General features: G+C 47.5%; 1 protein-coding gene and 1 long non-coding RNA gene across 4 annotated transcripts; both read right to left on the bottom strand.

Moving 5' to 3' along the window:
• Nucleotides 1–815: 815 nt before the first annotated feature.
• Nucleotides 816–13,089, bottom strand: LOC142767463 (uncharacterized). 3 transcript variants are annotated; one of them, XR_012884899.1, is made up of 3 exons: nucleotides 12,989–13,089; nucleotides 2,108–2,242; nucleotides 816–1,474 (listed from the first exon to the last, which is right to left on the bottom strand). It is a non-coding gene; the product is annotated as an uncharacterized LOC142767463 (long non-coding RNA). The 3 variants fall into 3 exon arrangements; XR_012884898.1 differs by lacking the exon at nucleotides 12,989–13,089 and adding an exon at nucleotides 3,861–4,002; XR_012884897.1 differs by lacking the exon at nucleotides 12,989–13,089 and adding an exon at nucleotides 2,752–2,908.
• LOC119179869 (sorting nexin-24) lies at nucleotides 11,021–12,954 on the bottom strand. The gene has a single exon (XM_037430991.2). The coding sequence runs from the start codon at nucleotides 12,422–12,424 to the stop codon at nucleotides 11,918–11,920; it is 507 nt and encodes a 168-aa protein (XP_037286888.2). The 5' UTR covers nucleotides 12,425–12,954; the 3' UTR covers nucleotides 11,021–11,917.
• Nucleotides 13,090–18,783: the final 5,694 nt, after the last annotated feature.

The raw sequence follows: 18,783 nt of genomic DNA on the forward strand, positions 1-18,783 counted from the left end.
GCTTTCGCTGGTGCACTGCCAGTGTGCCTTCGCCTCTGGGGACGATGAACGCGACACGCTAAGCAACGAGACGCTGTATTCTATGGCTGCCTAAACTGTATTTTCAAAGATGCTGTCTCGCTGCAGTGGTTTTCGGCGATTAGGCAGCTCGAGTTTTCGAACTGTTATGATATTCCGCTCGTAAACAGTTGCCTCGCCATTGGCCTTGCGAAGTTTTTTGTGCAAATTGTAGAAGTAAGTCATTTAGCTAATAAACCAACTGTGCTTCCGCAGTGTGGTTTTTTTTTCTTTCCTCTACAACATGTAATTAGAGAGGCACAAGGTGCAATAAAATGGAATACTAATAAAGGCAAACAAATAAATCAATTTCGCGCCATGTAGGGCAAATCGCACGCTTAGTTGCTGCCACTTCCGGTTGTGACTTCATATTTTTTTTTTTTTGTGCTAGTTGTCGCCTCCTCACGCAGGTTATGATTGTGGCAACAAGCCACCGAATACTCGATCCACAGGATCAGTTACGCTACCAGTTAACATATACCTTTGGTTACTTCTGTTTTTGAGCACGCATTTCTGTGAAGCCAAATCATCAGGGGAACTTCTAGCTCGGAAAGAACACGCACCAGGCTGCAAAATGTGACGTCAGACAAAAGTTGAGCCTCATCGGGGGTGATAAGGGGCTAAAATTTTTCACCTGTTTTGCGCATTTCTGTGAAGACAACTCACCAGGGGAACTCCTAGCTATGATGAGCTTTGGCTACGATTAGCTTTAGGTAGATACTGCACTATCATGCCGTGACAGTAACACACCCAGTAAGTGCCAGAACAACAAAATCGTTTATTCCAGATAATGTTGCTGCATTTATGCTGTGTCTTATCGCGTGCATGCGCGTACGTTGGTGCTGAGTCTGCAATTTAGGTGCCGCGATAGGACAGTTCCTTTCCTTCAGACGAAGCCCAATCTGTCAGGCTGCCTTCTTGTGTGCGTAAAAAGCCTGGGAAGTTCAGACGCTGCCTGTGTGCTGGAATCTGGTTCACTGGGAGACCGCAATGTGCCCAGCGATAAGTCTGTTGACTTGATGCCACCTGCCGGTGGTTGGTACCGTGAAGTTGGATCACGTGTTGAGGGTTGTTGCTCGGAAGAACGGGTTGCGCATAGCTCCTGCTTTGTCATCATTGCGGGGCGCCGTGGCCGTAGTTGGTCCACGTGACGACACTGTATATTCCTCTGATGCTGTCCATCATGACCAACCACCTGGCTCTTGATGCCGTCCCCATGCCGGGTAACTGACCGGCTTCATTGTACTGGCGCGCCCACACAGGCGTCCCTTGAGGAAGACACAGCATCGGCGCTGGCGATGTCTTCGCCGCGGGGTCCCGGTCCACCATCTCTGGAAAATGTGCGCTTAGGCGGGTCCTCGGCTGAAAATAGAACATCGACTCGGCGGGCGAGTGGCCGCCTTGAGTCGATGTTGACCTGCAACGTAGTAATAACTTGTTAATTCGACTCAGCAAACTCCCCCCTTTGTTTTTATTGATGCCTTCTTTAATGGTGCACACGGCACGCTCGGCCGATCCGTTTGACTCAGGGTAGCAAGGGCGGAGTTGGCATGGCGCACCCGATCATCTTTGACAAAAAAAAGTTTAATCACTGAACTGTTAATGTGGCACTTTGTCGTAGACGACTGTCTCAGACAGGCCAAAACGAGTGCTCGTGCCACGCAGTGGTTCAACTGTGCTTTTTGCCCTAGCTTTTTTGAAGGGTACTGCTTCTAATCGTCTAGTTTCCGCATCTACTATGACCAGGATTATGTGCCCTTCCACCGGCCCAGAGTAGTCGATGTGCAAACTAGACCAACGTTTGTTGGTTTTCGGCCAGCTGATGGGCGGGCCTGCCTTTCTGGCATGGGCCCATTCTGGACACATGGCTGACAACTGTACACCGACTCTGCAATGTCGTGGTCTAACCCGTATACCAAAACAATGAGCGCGCCAGACGCTTCATAGCCGTCACGCCGGAATGGGTATCGTAAAGTAGCTGAAGCATATTTGACCGCAATGCACCGACCCAAACCACCCTATCGCCCCCGTAGATCAGTTCCTTACTCACATTAAGTTCGTGTCTGCGGGTGAAGTACGGCAGGAAGCCCTGTAGCTCCTGCCCGTGTCGTTCAGGCCAGCCGTGCAGAATCCATGTCTTCACCTGCCTTAGGAGAGCGTCATCGTTCGTGCTGCCCGCGAACTCCTGTGTGCGAAGAGAAAAATATGCCAAAGCTTGCGCGTGCAGCACATCTCACAAAATCCCCCTCCACAGTTTACAATGCCCCTCAACAGCTATAGCTTCTTGTGCGTGAGCAGGCAACGACGAGCATCGTGATCCTAAATGCTGCACACGGTGTGGTCTCGCAGCATCCGATTCAGGGAGTCGCCGAAGTTGCAATTCTTTGCCAATCTTCGGAGGTCGCAGACGTAGTCCCGAACACTCTCACCACCCTGTTGTTCGCGCATGAAGAAGGAGAAACTTGCTGCTGTTTCATTAACTTGCGGATCGTACTGTTCCTCTAGGCATTCAACGATTTGCTCGCAGGTTCGGCTGTTAACCGACACGGATGAAGGGCGACATTGCAAGACGTGGACGACATTATCGCGCAAAGAAGACACCTGAAGAGCCCGCGCCACTTTGCACTCTTGGTGGTTTCATATCCCCTCGAAATAAGCTTCCAGGCGTATCCTGTACGGGCTCCAGCTACTCACCGTTTAGTCGAACCCCGGGGAGTGTGATGCCTTCTTCCGATGCACGCCGGTGTGAATCACACTAACAGGATGTGTTTCACCTAGATCCCATCTTCGTCATCACTGCGCTATCGCGCCGTGGCAGTGACACACTCAGTAAGCGCCAGAACAAGAAAAGTTTACTCCTGATAACGTTGCTGTATACTTACGCTGTATTTACGCACGCATGCGCATACGTTGGTGGCGAGTCTGCACTTTTGATGCCGTGATATGGCATCAAGATATACGATGCCTTTTTTTGTGTGCAGCATATCGAATTCATATACGGTTATCATTTTGGAAAAAACTTAAAATACTAAAATAAGCCCTACAATGCCGGTCACCGCAAAATTTATTAACGCGACACCGTTATGAGGTCGCCTCGCGAAAATTCCGGAGTCGTCAGTTACTAGCGAAAACTCATCCCTTGTGCGTGACCAAAGAATCGAGAAAGATGCAAATGAAATTAATAAAAAATCACACCATATTCATGGAGTGAATCATGATGAGTGGGGCGAAGCGTTCGTCAGCCCACCGCCCAGCCACCCAGGCACATACCCGCTCTAGAGCGGGTATGTGCCACCGGTGGCTATACGTACTATTACATACATACTAGGGATGGACAGACCCGCTCCTTAAGGAGCTTCGCCCCTAAAATTATACATTAGAGGGGGACCAAACCCGGGTCGTTCGCGTGGTAAGTGGGATACCACACAGCCACGCGTCTCCTTGTGAATACTACGAAACTAACTTCCTCTGCTTGGGAATGCAGTGAGACATTCATGGTTTAGAAACACACGCGTGTTATACACATGCTTCGCAGTACAGCATAAAATATTGCGGTAATAATGCGTGGTACAAGCGTACATCGCCACCGGGTGTTCGATCATGTGATTATCACAATGAATTCATGGTTTAAAGCCAGTCAATCATTACAAAGGGCACACACGTTACTGCGTCCATTCAGTTTAAAGGGGCCCTGAAATACTTTTTTGCAAGTAACCATGGAATGAATTCACTGAAAGAGCTTATTACCTAACGAATTCAACGCCGCAAAAGTTTAAGAATCAGTTCAGTACTAGCGGACTTACAACGATTTGTCCCACGCTGCACAGCTGACTGGGCGAGTTGGTCAATGACGAAATTGTATTGCTTTAGCGCTGCTCAGTGTGAACGTGAATAAAAGATGCCATGGACAAAAAATTAAAACACAGACGACACTATGAGCGCTATTGCACCGCCCCCCTGCTTAGCTTCCACGAAAGCGATGGAAGCTAAGCAGGGGGGCGATGGCAAGGGCAAAGAAAATACGTCACGCACGCCTCATGACCTTGAGCACTTCTTTTTTTTTCCTTCGAATACGTGGCTTTTTCAGTGTAATCGCACGCATTGACAAGTCACATCCTCCCATGGCGATCTTTGTAACCACCGACCACCTGGCCTGCACGGCATGCAGTTTCCCAAAATTAACTAAAGGGCACTCTGGCGCTGCGATCGTTCAGTGACTATGGGAATGATGGGTAGTACACACATATGCCTAGTCTTCGTACTTGCGGGCGGTGAATCGTACTTGCGGCTTCGTTTATTGCTGTGTTTCAGTTTCGTTTTGAAAAAAAGAACAAACCCTTTTCAACTTAGTGACTTGATTCGAAATGGTAAGCCTAAAAGAATAAGGTTGTGAAGCGCAAACGGTGAACACTTGCTAATTTAAGTTTTCATGAAAAAACAGCTTCAAGCCACACGGATACACACGGAGCCAGAAGCAGGCCAGAAGTACGAAAATTAGACAAATGTGTGTACTACCCATCATTCCCATGCTCGCTAAAGCGCCGTGTGTTGCAGCTCCCATATATAGACACAAGCGCCAGAGTTCCCTCTAGTCTATATTGAGAAACTCTATGCAGCACGGAAGGCGCAGCACAGTTACAGCGAAAGCTAGAAGAGTGGCCTTTCAGAGCCTTTCGAAACACTCACTGGGTAACTACTGCAAGCACACTTGCTTGATAGCCACTAGGGCATTAATAACGAAATTTTTGTATAAAAGGTCGGCATTAGCTATGTTAATTTTGGTCATTCTTCTGAGAAGTGTCATATCCGCTAAACACTTGCAATGAATTTTGCGCCAATTGTTCATGGAGAGGCCGGCGACGATGAGGAACGATGGCTGAAGTGGGTATGCGTCACAGCTAATAGGTGAACCAGAACAAGCTTTCGTAATAGGTTGGGGCGTTGGACGACCAACTCGGTACGCTATTCGCATTGTGCGACGACTGCTTGTTCTTTAGCCGTTTTAAAACGCTTCATAAATCGTATTAACGCAATTGCTTTCCCGACATCAAGCCTGCTTAAGGCAAGTTTGCTAAGGAGTCCCAAGCACTGGTGTTGCTCATTGGCAGAATACTGGGCTGGCACCCAGCGGACCCGGGTTCCAGTCCCACCGTGTCATTGGTGCTAGGTTTCTTTTTTTCTAATATCGCACAATGTGGTTACGGACACCAGTGGGGGCGGCGGACAACTGCTTGTGACCCGAGTTATGATCACATAACAGCTCTCGCTGTAAAACGAAGATGAGACTAACACTTCCGTTCACCGTAAGTTTTATTGAAGGTCTCCGGCGGTTATATACTAATTTTGAAAAATAGCAGATGAGCCTAACATTGCCGGTTACCGCAAGTTTTATTCGCTGTCATATGCTGGTGTCTGTTTCGAAAAGTGTAAAAGACGAACACTTCCTGGTCTCTCCGAAGTCATATTTGTCTCAATCGAACCTGGGCGACCCAGCACGCCCATGAGGTGGCATCGAGGCAAGCCCTTGACGTCCCCTCATGAGAGGCCTAGACCCGGCCACCCAAACCTGCTGGTTTCTTATAAAAAGGTTTATTCCTCCTCCTCCTAATACGAACCAAGAACCGTTTAGTTATGAACTGCACTCTACTACCAGCATGGCACGGGATGAATGGCCTGTAACTTGGTCTGCTCACTACTGTAGGACACAATTAAAAAAACAAAAACAAGTATGGACTTTAGCGCCCTTGTGACTCTTTTTTTTTTTAAAGATTCGAATCAGTGCCTTCTCGGTTGAAATCTGGACACCTAACCAACTCGACTGCTGCCACACACTCGACGGCATGGTTTAAAAGTTCTGTACATTAGGCAGCCCTGTCTTCAGTATGCGTGTCCGCACTTTGTGCACACAAAATTTTCTGGCCTCCTTGAAGAAAGAGGCAAGTATAAAGCTGGCGGAAATATTAATCTTTTTTTCTTAATCGTTCGAACTTTTTTTGAAATGTTGAAAAAAAATTGATTTATTTACAATTCGCATCAAAATGGTAAGGTCTTCGCTGAACTTCTAAATTTCAATTTCGTGAAATTAGCCAGCCCACTGACAAGATAGATATGCCGACTACTTTTCACCGAACAAGTGTGTTCAGGCGCGTCTACGCGTATAAAAAAAAAGAAAACAACCGGAGGGCGTACGTGCCTACTATTAAAGAACGGCGTGACTTTTAACTTCCAAAGAATATCATTCTTGTCTCTTCGATCTCCCCTTCCCTCGCTGGTATGTAGGTGAGTAGGCAAACGGTTACTAGAGCAGATATACTACCGCGTCTTCTGCGGTTTGATTCGTTGCCGGCCAACGCAGCACTCCCACTACGGTGAGTTGCCGAACGCAGGCTAGTGGACTCTCTCTTGATAGCCGTTCGCAGTGCGTCAGCTCAATTGCATCATTCGCTTGCGCTGGCGTTGAAGCTGGGAGGTGCTGGCGAAAGTTTCCTTGGCGGAGACGCCACCTGTCTGCGTGTGCTGGCTTGATGCGATGCAGCAACCACACGTCCACAAAACCCGTCGAGCTCACCCAGATTCACATCTTTGCGCTTTGGATTCACTGAGGGTCGTATTCCGGACACTTTCTAATTTCGTAATGGCGGCATTTTAAGCCAATCGGAAAGATCGTAGCAGCTCATTTGGCCAATCAGCCTCAATCAATAACGGAATCTTACAACATGGCGGAATTCGACAATGTCCAGAAAAGCACCCTGGAACTCTGACTCACAAAAATTTCTCTTTACCGGACTCACACGGACTCAAACTCACGAAAATTTTCTTCTCTTTACCGGACTCACACGCACTCAAACTCACACACAAAAAAAATTTCTTCTGCCGAACTCAGTCAGACTCAATTTTCCCAAAATATTTTTCACCAGAACTCACTCAAACTCATGGCTCGAACTGAGTTTGAGTGAGTTCGAGCCTACTCATGAGTCCGTTAGCCTAGATTTAGCCTGTTCGACAATGGTGACAATGCTCTTCAACACTAATATCTCACGTAATCAGTGCTTTTCTAGGCGCCGTTTGATACAGTACCTCCGAATACGAGTTGTGAGTGCTCGCAAACGAGTTAAGTCCTTTTTTCTGGGAAGAGATGACTGCATAAGACATATTTACCAACTTCCCTGGAAGAGCTGGCGGGAGGGGGGGGGGGGCTTCAACGCCACCTCAACGTAATTCACGCTTCTGATAAATAAATATTATAATGCTGTATGACCAACACTGCTTTGAAATGCGTGTGAACAGGCGTGGGTATAAACGTTAATACAGGTAAGGTTGATAGTACTGCTGTAGATGAGTAGTTAGCACCACTGGCCAGCAAAAAAAAGTGTAACTCACTCATACTCACTCAAGACATATATCTTGTGCTTTGGACTCACACAGACTTCGACTCACCAAAATATTATTCACCCAGACACATCCCGATCTTGAGGTGGACAGGATGGACAGTAGGCTCGCGCATCTGTTGGAAGCCAAGCAGGCACTGCTCGCGAGATGGAAGACTCAGCGCCATAACAGAAGACTGCGCAAGAAAATGTCCGAAATCAACAAAACGGTAGGAGATCATTGCAAGGTCTTATGCAAGCAGCAATGGGATGAGCTCTGTGATTCTATGGAGGGCCAACTGAAGACCGGTAAAAGCTGGAGACTCCTCAAACACCTACTGCACGACGGCAACACCAAGTCCAATCAGAAGAGAGCTTTGGCGAAAGCTGTCCATTTGGCCACCGACTCAATTCCAGATGAGGCGACCACGGAGAAGCTCATAGACAAGTACCTGGCGGCCACGGACGATCCGGTACCTCCCCAGTTTCCCGACTACGAGGGGCGCGACGCGCCATCGATGGACGAGGACTTCACCGTGGCTGAGGTCAAGCGGGTTCTCGCATCCCTCAATAGCAGATCCGCCCCTGGGCCAGATGGGGTAACCAACAAAATGCTCAAGCACCTCGACGACGACTCGATCGAGTTTCTTACAGACAAGATCAACGAAATCTGGCGCAGCGGTCTCATTCCCAAGAGCTGGAAAGCGGCCTGCACAGTACTGATACCCAAGCCGGGTAAGGCACCGAGCATCGAGAATCTTAGGCCAATATCGTTGACGTCGTGCGTCGGGAAGGTGGCCGAGCACGCCATGCTCAACCGCCTCACTGACCACCTCGAGTCTAACAAATGCTATACCCACAACATGATTGGCTTTCGGTCGGGGCTCTCGACTCAGGACGCCATGAAGCTGATCAAGCACCAGGTCATTGACTCCGGCTCCACCGACACCAAGGCGATTCTTGGATTGGATTTGGAAAAGGCTTTTGACAACATATCACACGCCTTTATTCTCAAGAGCTTGTCTGAGTTTCACGTCGGCAAGCGGGCGTACAATTTTGTGCGCTCCTTCCTTTCGTCGCGGTCCACAAGACTGAAGATTGACGATTTTTTGACCCACGAAATTACCCTTGGGCCAAAAGGGACACCTCAAGGGGCGGTGATCTCCCCGACGCTGTTCAATATCTGCATGATCAACCTGTCGAGGGCCTTGAACAAAATCCCGAACATTAACCACACGATCTACGCAGACGACATCACCATCTGATGCCTCAGCGGATGTGAGGGTCAGGTCGAGAGTGCTTTGCAAGAGGCCATCGATGTGACGGAGTGCTATCTCATCCCCACCGGGCTAAGGTGCTCGCCCGCTAAGTCCGAGCTCTTACTGTATAAGAAGAGGCCCAGAGGCGGTTCTCACCGGTCCTGGAAGCCAGCAATGGAAAGCCAGATTACGTTATTCACCGGTAACGGCTCCCCAGTTCCACGGGTGGACACTATCAGGGTCCTTGGAATGTTTATCGAGTCTAACGGAGCCAATGGAGCCGCCGTCAAACGCATTTGTTCCAAGACCGAAAGCGCCCTCGGACTGATTCGAAGAATCGCTAACAGGCACCGCGGAATCAGGGAGGACAATCTGATCCGGATTATCCACGCATTCGTGCTATGCCACCTCGCTTATTCGGCGGCTATGCACAACTGGCTCGTGTCGGAGCGCAACAAAATCAATGCCCTAATCAGAAGAGTCTTCAAGCTGGCCCTTGGCATTCCCGTGCGAACGCACACGGAAGACCTCCTGAAGTTGGGAATCCACAACACGTTCGAAGAAATTGTCGAAGCCCAAGAGTTTGCACAGTTTGTCAGACTGTCTGGCACCCCAGCGGGTAGAGCCATACTCGGCATGCTGGGACGAAACCCCACGGTTGTCGGTCCTGACGCTGTGAAGCTGCCCAGCGACGTAAGATCCAAGATCCAGATTGCGCGGATGCCGCGCAATATGCATCCAACCTACAACGAAGCACGAAGACGAGCCAGGGGTAAATCTCTGCTCGCCAGTGCCCGCTTGGACAAGGATCGAGCCTGCTTCGTCGATGCTGCTTCGTACATTCAAGAAGAAGCCTTCTCCTCAGTGGTCGTCGACTGTGACTGCACAGTCATCAGCTGCGCTACCATCCGCACTTCTAGTTCCAGCGTCGCAGAGCAGGTTGCCATTGCTCTTGCATTGACGGACGGTGTACATGACACAATTTATTCAGACTCCAAGGCCGCTATCAAGGCCTTCCAGATGGGCATGGTGGCTCCCCAGGTCCTACAGATTATTCAAAAAGTCAAAGACCTCAAAAATCACTCATTGGTCTGGTTTCCTGCGCACCTTGGAACCATTGAGGGTGCCTCGCTCAATCCCAACGAGGAGACCCACTCGGCTGCACGAGGTTTGACTGACCGTGTGCCGGGTAACGCGTCATCTCCTGGGCGACCTGAGCCTCTCTGCTCATACAACGAGATATGCAAGCACCACTGTCTGTCAAGAAGACTGCTGCCTCTACCACACTCCTCGCTATGCAGGGCCCAAGCTGTTACTCTCCGACTGCTACAAACAAACACTTACCCGAGCCCTGCGGCACTGCACACAATGTACCCTGAACGGTTTCCAAGCCCGGACTGCCCCCCCTGTGTGGTGGTTATGCGGACTTCGAGCATGTACTGTGGGGCTGCGCCTCTGCCGGCCCCCCTTTCACCCAAGAGGAAATGAAGCGACTCATTAAGGCCCAGGACCAGACCTCTCAAATCCTGGCCGTCCAGAGGGCCCGCGCGAGGGCCATCAGGTTTAACCTGATGGTCCCCGAGTGGGCCTAGCCAGGTGACGCTGAGTTTACTCGCGTCTATTGTGGACCGAATAAAGTTGTTTCACTCACTCACCCAGACACACTCACACTTAATTTATCCGAGTCCAAGTAAGTCGATTCATCAACGAGTTCGCCGACCTATGCAAGTAAGTGCATTACTCAGCTTTCACCTTTAACACTCCAGTGGCATATATTACCAAACATTCCTTCCCATTCCTAAAGATGTTCAACATATAGCTTATACCACAACATGTGTATTTGGGTAACACACCCTGACGAGACTGAGAGAGAAAGGATACAAGAAATGTAGGCAGTTCAAGTAGACAACGCACAGTTTGCTACTCTACACCTGGCAGGAGAGCATTTCGAAGCAGTTAGTGCCACATCTTGATCTGGCTTACTTGATATATCTTACTAATTGTTGGCGTTTGACGTCCCAAAACCAGCATATAACTATGAGAGACACCGTAGTGCTGGGCTCCGGAAATATCGACCAAATGGGGTCCTATAACGTGCACCTACATCTAAGCACACAGACCCCAGGCATTTTTGCCTCCATCGAAAATGCAGCAGCCGCGGCCGGGATTCGATCCCGCGACCTGCTGGTAAGCAACCAAGTGCCTTAGACACTAGACCACCCTGGCAGGTGATGATGTATCTTCAGAAACATACTTAGCTTCATTAAGATGTTTGAAACTATAAGAAGTGTTGCTTGCATCCATTAAATGACAGTGATAAATCCAAGACTGAACAGCTTCAGATTTTCCAAACATGGTTTACTCGCAATTAAGTACCAGATGGAGAGGCCAATCGCATAAATTCCTGAACGAAACATCTGCATTAACAATGGTTTCTAATATCACATGCTGGCTGAAAGAAGCACTAGGCAAGAAATACAGGAAGAGTGTATATTTTAATGGAAAATTCTTCGAAAATATATAAGCACTTGTGCCTTGCATTGATTAAGCGCTTGCATATTGTTACACAGCATCTTATAGTTTTAAACTAGAATAATGTTACAAAAACAACAAAGCTGGAAAACAATCTGCAAATAACACGAAAACTAACACAGCAGGTAACTGAGGTATATGCAAATATGCGCGCCTTGAAGCCATTGTAAATCTGTGTAAAAGCTTAACAGGGCCGCGCAGAACAAATAAAAAGGCAACATAAATGTGCGTCAAAGTTATCAAGCAATAAAACTATGCTTCACCCCTGAGCTATCGCAAAAACAAAAAAACTGTGACTCCGAAAATCTGTAAAATTCTGTCATCGTTGCGTGCTGCCTGTCCAAAAAACAACCGTGCAGTCACTGGCATACAACTAATGAGAGTGAGTGTGACGTCATAAGAGCGTACTAGTTACAGACATCAACAAAATAGAACACGTGAAGCTAAACAACACTAATTGACTTTTGTGACAGGTATTTGTGAACGCACACAAGGTTATACAGTATAACCGGGTAATATAGTACCCTGATTAAACCATGATGGCACTTGGCAACGTCGAGCACTTGCTGCTCGCCTTTAATGACACCGTCGGCAAAAATGAAAATTAAAGTAAATAAAAACAAACTTTGTGATAACTAAACGGGCGAGCCGACCCTGGGCAGGGGGCGTGCACAGGAGAAAACCGATATGTAGCTGCGATCACTAATCGTCATAGTCGTGACCAAACAGGCCAGTCATGACACCCTGCATGACAATGTCGGGAAGCGAGTCACTGCTCGACGAGTCCAAATACGGGTCCTTGGCGAAACCCAGGACCGGCTGATGCAACGGCTTGAACTCCTGCTCGTCGCTGTCCACGGAGCCGTTGCTCGCCGCGGGCGACAGTGGCGCAGGCACTTCGAGGAAGGACAACAGCTGTGACGAGAGAGCCGAAATACGAACCAAGTCTTGGAGGTAGCGTTCCAGCGCACCGCGCCGTTGTTCCAGCAGCTTGGGGTTGAGACCGCGGAGTCGCTTCGGGGGAAATCCCGAGGGCGCCTGGCTTCCGAGCATGCGTTTGACCTTCTTGTGGAGCGCGTGGAATGTGCTGTACCTCCGTTCCAGCCGATGACACACGCCCGAAACGGTCACCTCGACGCAGTACACGACGTGCTGACGCCCGTTCGGCGCGTCCACTTGTCGATACGCGGGCACGAACACGCGGATCATCGTGGCTCTAACGCTCCTGCGGTCACCACTGGTCACCACGACATCTTCGCCAGCGGGGAACGGCGGTTGCGAAGCACGACACGGACGTGTTTACATCACGTCATGCACCCGCCCAGAGAAACACCTGGACTGCGCCATGTTCGCCGTACCCTTTGCGAGGAGGAAAATGCCAAGAGCGACAAAATCTTGAAGGCGGCAGCAACACGGGGTAAAGCTTTGACGTTTCGTTAACAGGTGGCACAAATGGCAATCGTTTCGGTTTCCCTTTTGGTAGATAAACGCAATAAAAGTGCCTGCACTTTAGAACTGTTATTCAGGTTTTACAGCATTGCCGGCGTAGTTGGTTACAAAGTTAGTCTATTATTTTGTTGTTTGCAGAGGTTATTCGGCAGTGTCAAGGAATGCACGCGAAATGTCAGAAATCCCCTGTAACGTGTCGGTCCGTTTTTAGGACTTGCCGACCTGAACAAGCAAAACAAATGCAGTTATTGCGGATTCCTGCCTATTATAATAACTGCGTGGTAACCAGGGAAAACTCAGGGCATTGTTTAAACTACAGCGTACCTGCGACTAGGCGATTCAGCTGTGCAGTGGAGACTTGGGAAACGTAAATTCCTTCACACACGCTGACGAAAACAAACGCAAATTACTGATGGGTGGCGCCATCTCGTGAAGAAGACTACAACATTGCGTGCTGATTGACACTTTTTGTGAAGAGATGGCGCAGTTTTGCACCAGCCGTCTGAAGCACAGAGCGTTGTGGGGATACAATAGGTATGAGGTGCTTCGAGGTCTGTGGAAGGGTGTAATGGTTCCAGGGCTTACTTTTGGGAACTCAGTGGTGTGCATGAGGGCAGAGGTGCAATCGGGAATGGATGTAAATCAAAGGACTGTGGGACGCCTCGCGTTGGGTGCTCACGGGAAGACGACAAACGAGGCTGTAAAGGGCGATATGGGGTGGGCAGGTTTTGAGGCGAGGGAAGCGCAGAGCAAAATAAGGTTCGAAGAAAGGCTAAGAAATATGAAGGAGAGTAGATGGGCAGAGAAGGTGTTCCGTTATTTGTATAGGAAGAGCGTGGACACACAGTGGAGAAAAAGAACTAGAAGACTCACTAGTAAATATACGGCTGGTATTGTGAGCCATATGTCAACAAAGAGCGTTAAGGGAAAAGTCAGGGAGGCGGAGAGGATTTACTGGACGGCAGCTATGGAGAAAAAACCGGCTTTGAGTAACTACCGAAAGGGCAAAAATGAAATAAGGAGGGAGGCATTTTACGATAATTCAAGGGGAAGCGCTTTACTGTTTGAAGCGAGATCGGGTTGCCTTAGAACGCGTAGTTATAAAGCAAGATTCAGTAAAGAAGAAGAACAATGCACATGCTGCGGGAAAGATAAGGAAACGGCGGAGCATGTTCTGATTGAATGTGGAGATATCCACCCAGGTGTACGTTTGGGCACGAGCCTACAGGAAGCCTTGGGTTTTAGGGACAACAATGGAAAGCTGAACACACCCGCGATTGAAATAAGTAAGAGACGGTTAGAGTATTGGTGGCAGAAAATTAGAGAGAAAGGACAAAAATAAATATTGGAAAAATAAAATATGGACAGTGTGCCGTAAATGGCAGAGAACTTAAGCTGAAAATTTACCTTTTTTTTCCATTAAGATAGAATTTATCGAAGTAGAGGCATTAGGCCAACATAAAAAAAAAAGAAAAAAGGTTTTTTTTTTTTTTCGAGCCTGGTGGCATACTTGTCACCACCCCGTTATAAAGGGGACGCTCATAGCATCCATCCATCCATCCATCCAGGACACCGCAGGTGCCTGCCCTTCGGGAAAAGTGTCCACGACTAACTAGCCTTAGGGCCCGCAGCCACCGATATAATTCCACTGCTGGTGACGCTCATAGGTTAACACTTTATTAAAAAAAAAAATGAAGCGAAGTATGGAGGCTGGTGGGATGGGAAGAGAGCTAGTTTTGCAGATGGGATTGAAATATTTGTGGGGATAACAGGGCCGAAGCAAGTGCGGAATCGAGTTATTTCAAATAACTCGGTGGGGCCCTTCGCCCTGCAATGCGCTTGTAAGGCTGATGATGGCGATGAATATCTGAATCACTGAATGAGTTCGCGACTCTCCTGCTGGCTACGCATTTTCGCCAAAGGCTCAAATCATGCCATATTGAAAATAGCATATTCCCTTAATTTTCACGAGGTAACGTATAAACTAGTCGTCATTACGAAATGGATCATTTTCGCCTCATTTTTGCATAGCCTCGCATGAAAGTGTTCTTTGCGTGACCCAGATAATTACAACCAGTCATGAATGGGCGGCGGAATGAATCAATGCGGAGTAGTTTAGTGTTACGATTACCCACATATCTTCAAACAAGATTGGCAGTTGCGCAGTGTGATAGACGAATCTTTTGGTAGGGTCAGGAGGACACTCCAAGAAATGTTGAAAGAGAGACAGAGAGAGATGTGAAACGCAGGGGGAAATAAACCTGATGAAAATTTTCGGTTTACGGCCTTGCACCAGGGAAGGGGTAAGGGGGAATCGAAAGGTAAAGTAGCGAAAGAAGTGAGAGAATGTAGAAAGAACCTATTGAAAAAGAAAGAAAGAAACATGCGCTCACACTCAAGCCCAGGAGTGTCATAAGCACTTGGAGAATCCGGTTGACCGCAGAAACTTCAGCAACGCCTTCGTCGCCTTCTGGTTGGAAGCTTGTACGTTCCGCCACTCCAAAATTGATTGTGCGGAAAGAGGCTGATCATCGAGGCGACCTACGGTTGCCGCAATCACCCAGTAGGTGCGCAATGGTTTCCTCGCTGCCACAGTTATTGCACGCAGTACTGCCAGCCATTCTGATTCGGCATGCAAGTATAGGGTATGTATTACGCCTTCAATGCTACACGTCCTTGCTTCTTAAAAAAAGAAGTTGTGGTTGAGAAATTAACAACAAGAGATAATGTAATAATAGTCATAATGATAGCGCATTAAAAGCGCCGTTCCGACTCGCAAAAAGAACGGAAAAAATTCTATACGCACACCTGATTATATGGAGGAAAGTGTAGCACTCATTACGGAAAAGAAAGAGCGCACTCATAATTACCTAAGTTGAAAAGCTGTTATTATTCAACACTTCTGGAATAGTAGAAATTCCATTGAGAAATATTGATCTGTGCAATATTGGGAAGGCCAGAACCGACATTTCACGCATAACGTTATGCGGATAATCTACAAAATTTATTGCTTCTAACACTAGGACATGCATAACAATCGCATGTAAGACTGTATTACAGTGCACCCGTTGTATAAATAAGTGTACTTCTATAACGCTATTAAACCATTCTAAGCTAATTACGTCTGTGTGTACAAAAAAATCACACTTGACTGAGTGCGGCACATATTTACACGGCATCAGTTCAGCTGTGGGTGAGTGGCAATGAGCACCCCACCACCATGCCCGTTGTCTCGGTCACAACGAAAAATATTGAAGCCCGTGGGAGCTATTCTCGCAGTGTCCGATTCATGGACATGACCAATTGACCGGAGCGCGTTCAATTACGCAGAAAAATGGTGAGTCGCAGGGCCGTACCCAGGAATTTTTTCGGGGGGGGGGGGGGGGTTACGTGTAGAACGGCTGCCATTTTTGAAGATTTATACTGGCTTATTTTTGTGAATAAAACAAGTTAATCGCTTACTTGTAATAATTCGATGGTACTTTTCAATTATTTGTACCCAAATAAAGAAATCAGTATGTCAACCTCAAATTCTGGTTAAAGCAAGAAATAAGTTTGGACAATAGCACCACCAAAGCCGAGGACACCGCGACCAACGGCTCCTGATGAAGTAACACAGTGTAACCGCGGTACAAAAACGGTATGTATGTGTTACAAGCTGCCACTCTTGCGTCGCCAGCGCGAAGTCGGCGACGGGAATGGCAGCAGGTTAGGTCGTTCCGTACGTAAGCAGAGACAGTGAAGAGATCAGAGACGTATGTGGGGAAAAACAAAACTCTAGTGATATTGCAGCGCTGCGGAGGAATCTAGGAATATTGCAGAGGAATCTAGTACAACACTCAATACCAATTAACAAAATACATATAAAATCAATAAATCAGCTTACAAGAGAGAAGTATTACAAACTACACAAAACTAACCAACAATAAAACTACAGATGAGAAAGTCCGAAGGTATAAACAGGTGAAGGGATATCTGTGATGACCGGCAGCGTTGAGTCCACGACGATCGGATGCGAGAAGTCAGACAGAGTTCTGGCACAACTGCGATGTCGGTGGTGTTGCAGCGCTGGTGTTTCCGGGAGGCTAGTGCTTGAAGCCGATCTCGGGCAGGTTGAGCTTACTCGAGATTCAAGTACCGATGCCTACCGATGAACAAACCTAAGCTTCCGGAGCATGCTGAGAATGATAAAAAAGGCTGAACCAGCACCTTTTAATCACCAGACAATCTTCGTGCGTTCAAGAAAGCGTGATCTTCTTACCGTGCGCGTGGCGTGAATTTCCGAGCTTGCTTATGAGGCAGTTACAGGTTAATTAATGCTAAATCGTAAATGTGTGAAGAATATCTATCCTCGTACAAATTGACGAAGGATTTACAAAATATATTCTTGTCTGAAATGATAGGTTGCACAAAATTTAAAAAAAATAGTCATGTATCAACTCCCCATCTAGTGCACTGAAGCCCAAAGAAACATTTTATGTAAGAAGGTAGAGAATTTTTCTATGCCTTTTATATTGTCCTTCGCAGTCACATGCAGGCACGTATTTGTATTCCGCGCATGCAAAAAAAAAAAATTCCAGATGAAGGTTCCTGTGCTTGCGTTCGTCTGTTTTTCAGTGACTTTACATTCTTTGTAGGGTAGCCAATCGGATGTCTTTCTAGTTAACCTCCCTGCCTTCTTGCCTTCTCCCTTTTGTTGTTTCCTTCCGTCCTTGTATTCGTTGGTTGCTCCGCTTTAAAATTGTGAGGGAGCAACTGCTCATAAATTTGTTGCCGTTCGCATGTTCCACCAGCTGTATATGTACACAGTCGAAAGCCTTGTTCGCGACCTATACCGGGAGTTTGTACACCATCCTGCGAAGTACCCTACAGTCTTAACACAAACTGCCATGAGGCTGATGCTGCAAATATATTGAAAGGCGCTGTTTTACATGAATACCTGTGCTGTGTAGATTTGGATGTGACATTCAAGAGCAGGCCGCCGAAACCACGTCCTCTCTTTTAAAAGCTTGTCTTTCGTGAAACGTAAAAATTAGGTAGTTAGGGCGAGGACGAGTAGGAGGAGGCATACCATTCCTAGGTTACCGAGGCTCGCGTTGCACGTTCGACCCACGTTGAGCAAGAATGCAGTCCGGAAAGTCCGTGACGAATCGGAAGCTTCGCCGCTGTACAGTCAACGAAGCAATGATTATTATATGAAGCAACGAATAAAACAAACAAGTGAGAATAATTAGCAAGCGATGATCACTGAGCCCTGGATACATGATCGACTCGAGGACTAAACCCAAGGTCTGGAGAGTACCAGGATATATATTTCAAGCAATGCCCCACAAGTAATAACCCACATGTTCCGTAGAAGGTTGTGGCTTGAAGATGCGGATATTCTTGAACAGCATGTGTAACTGAAGCCGGCGCTTGGTCAAGTGATCTTGGGTGCTGCTTCAAGACAGCAGCGGCCTTGAAGAAAGCAAGACCGCTGGTTTAAGCATTGGCTCCAGCGATAATGCCTGTTCACGAATATATATCTTCATCTACAAGACATTTGCTCTAAAGAGAACGTACTATAGCATCACACGACGATGATAGCTACCCATTTTAAAAGAAAAGACTTACCTATTGCCATCAGCACTTGGCTAGGGTCGGTAGCGCACATCTGCAAAGTCTACCTGTGATCTTCCGTTCATGGTTTACCCTGGTGCGATTCAACTCCTTCGGTGACTATAGTAAAGATTGAATGTAACCAAACACGCAGGCGGCAGCAAACGCAACACATATGGAACTGAAATTGTACTTGGGAGAAAAAGGTAAAAAAAAGTACAGTCACCATGCTTCGCCGACAATAGAGCAGCTGTGTGCATCGAGTAGAGCTAACAGGATTTGTCATATCCCAGGACGGAATTCAACGGAATGCAAGGATTGCGATAGAATAAAGGTTCAGAGGGAATACTAGTTCAACAAAGAAACAGAAAAAAAGACATTAAACGAGAGTTCGAAAGTGGTAATTGAGCTTGCGTTGATCACGGTTTTCATCACAGTTTGGATAATGAAAAATAAAAACACAAAAGTCAGCACTGCGGAGAGATGCAGAGGGGGAGGGCATATATGTATTTTGTAGACCA

This window comes from Rhipicephalus microplus, chromosome 7, assembly GCF_043290135.1.
Source record: "Rhipicephalus microplus isolate Deutch F79 chromosome 7, USDA_Rmic, whole genome shotgun sequence".
Taxonomy (NCBI): Eukaryota; Metazoa; Arthropoda; class Arachnida; order Ixodida; family Ixodidae; genus Rhipicephalus; species Rhipicephalus microplus.

Coding starts and splice junctions, on each gene's coding strand:
- LOC119179869 (XM_037430991.2), bottom strand. CDS start 12,424: ATGATCCGCGTGTTCGTGCCCGCGTATCGACAAGTGGACGCGCCGAAC.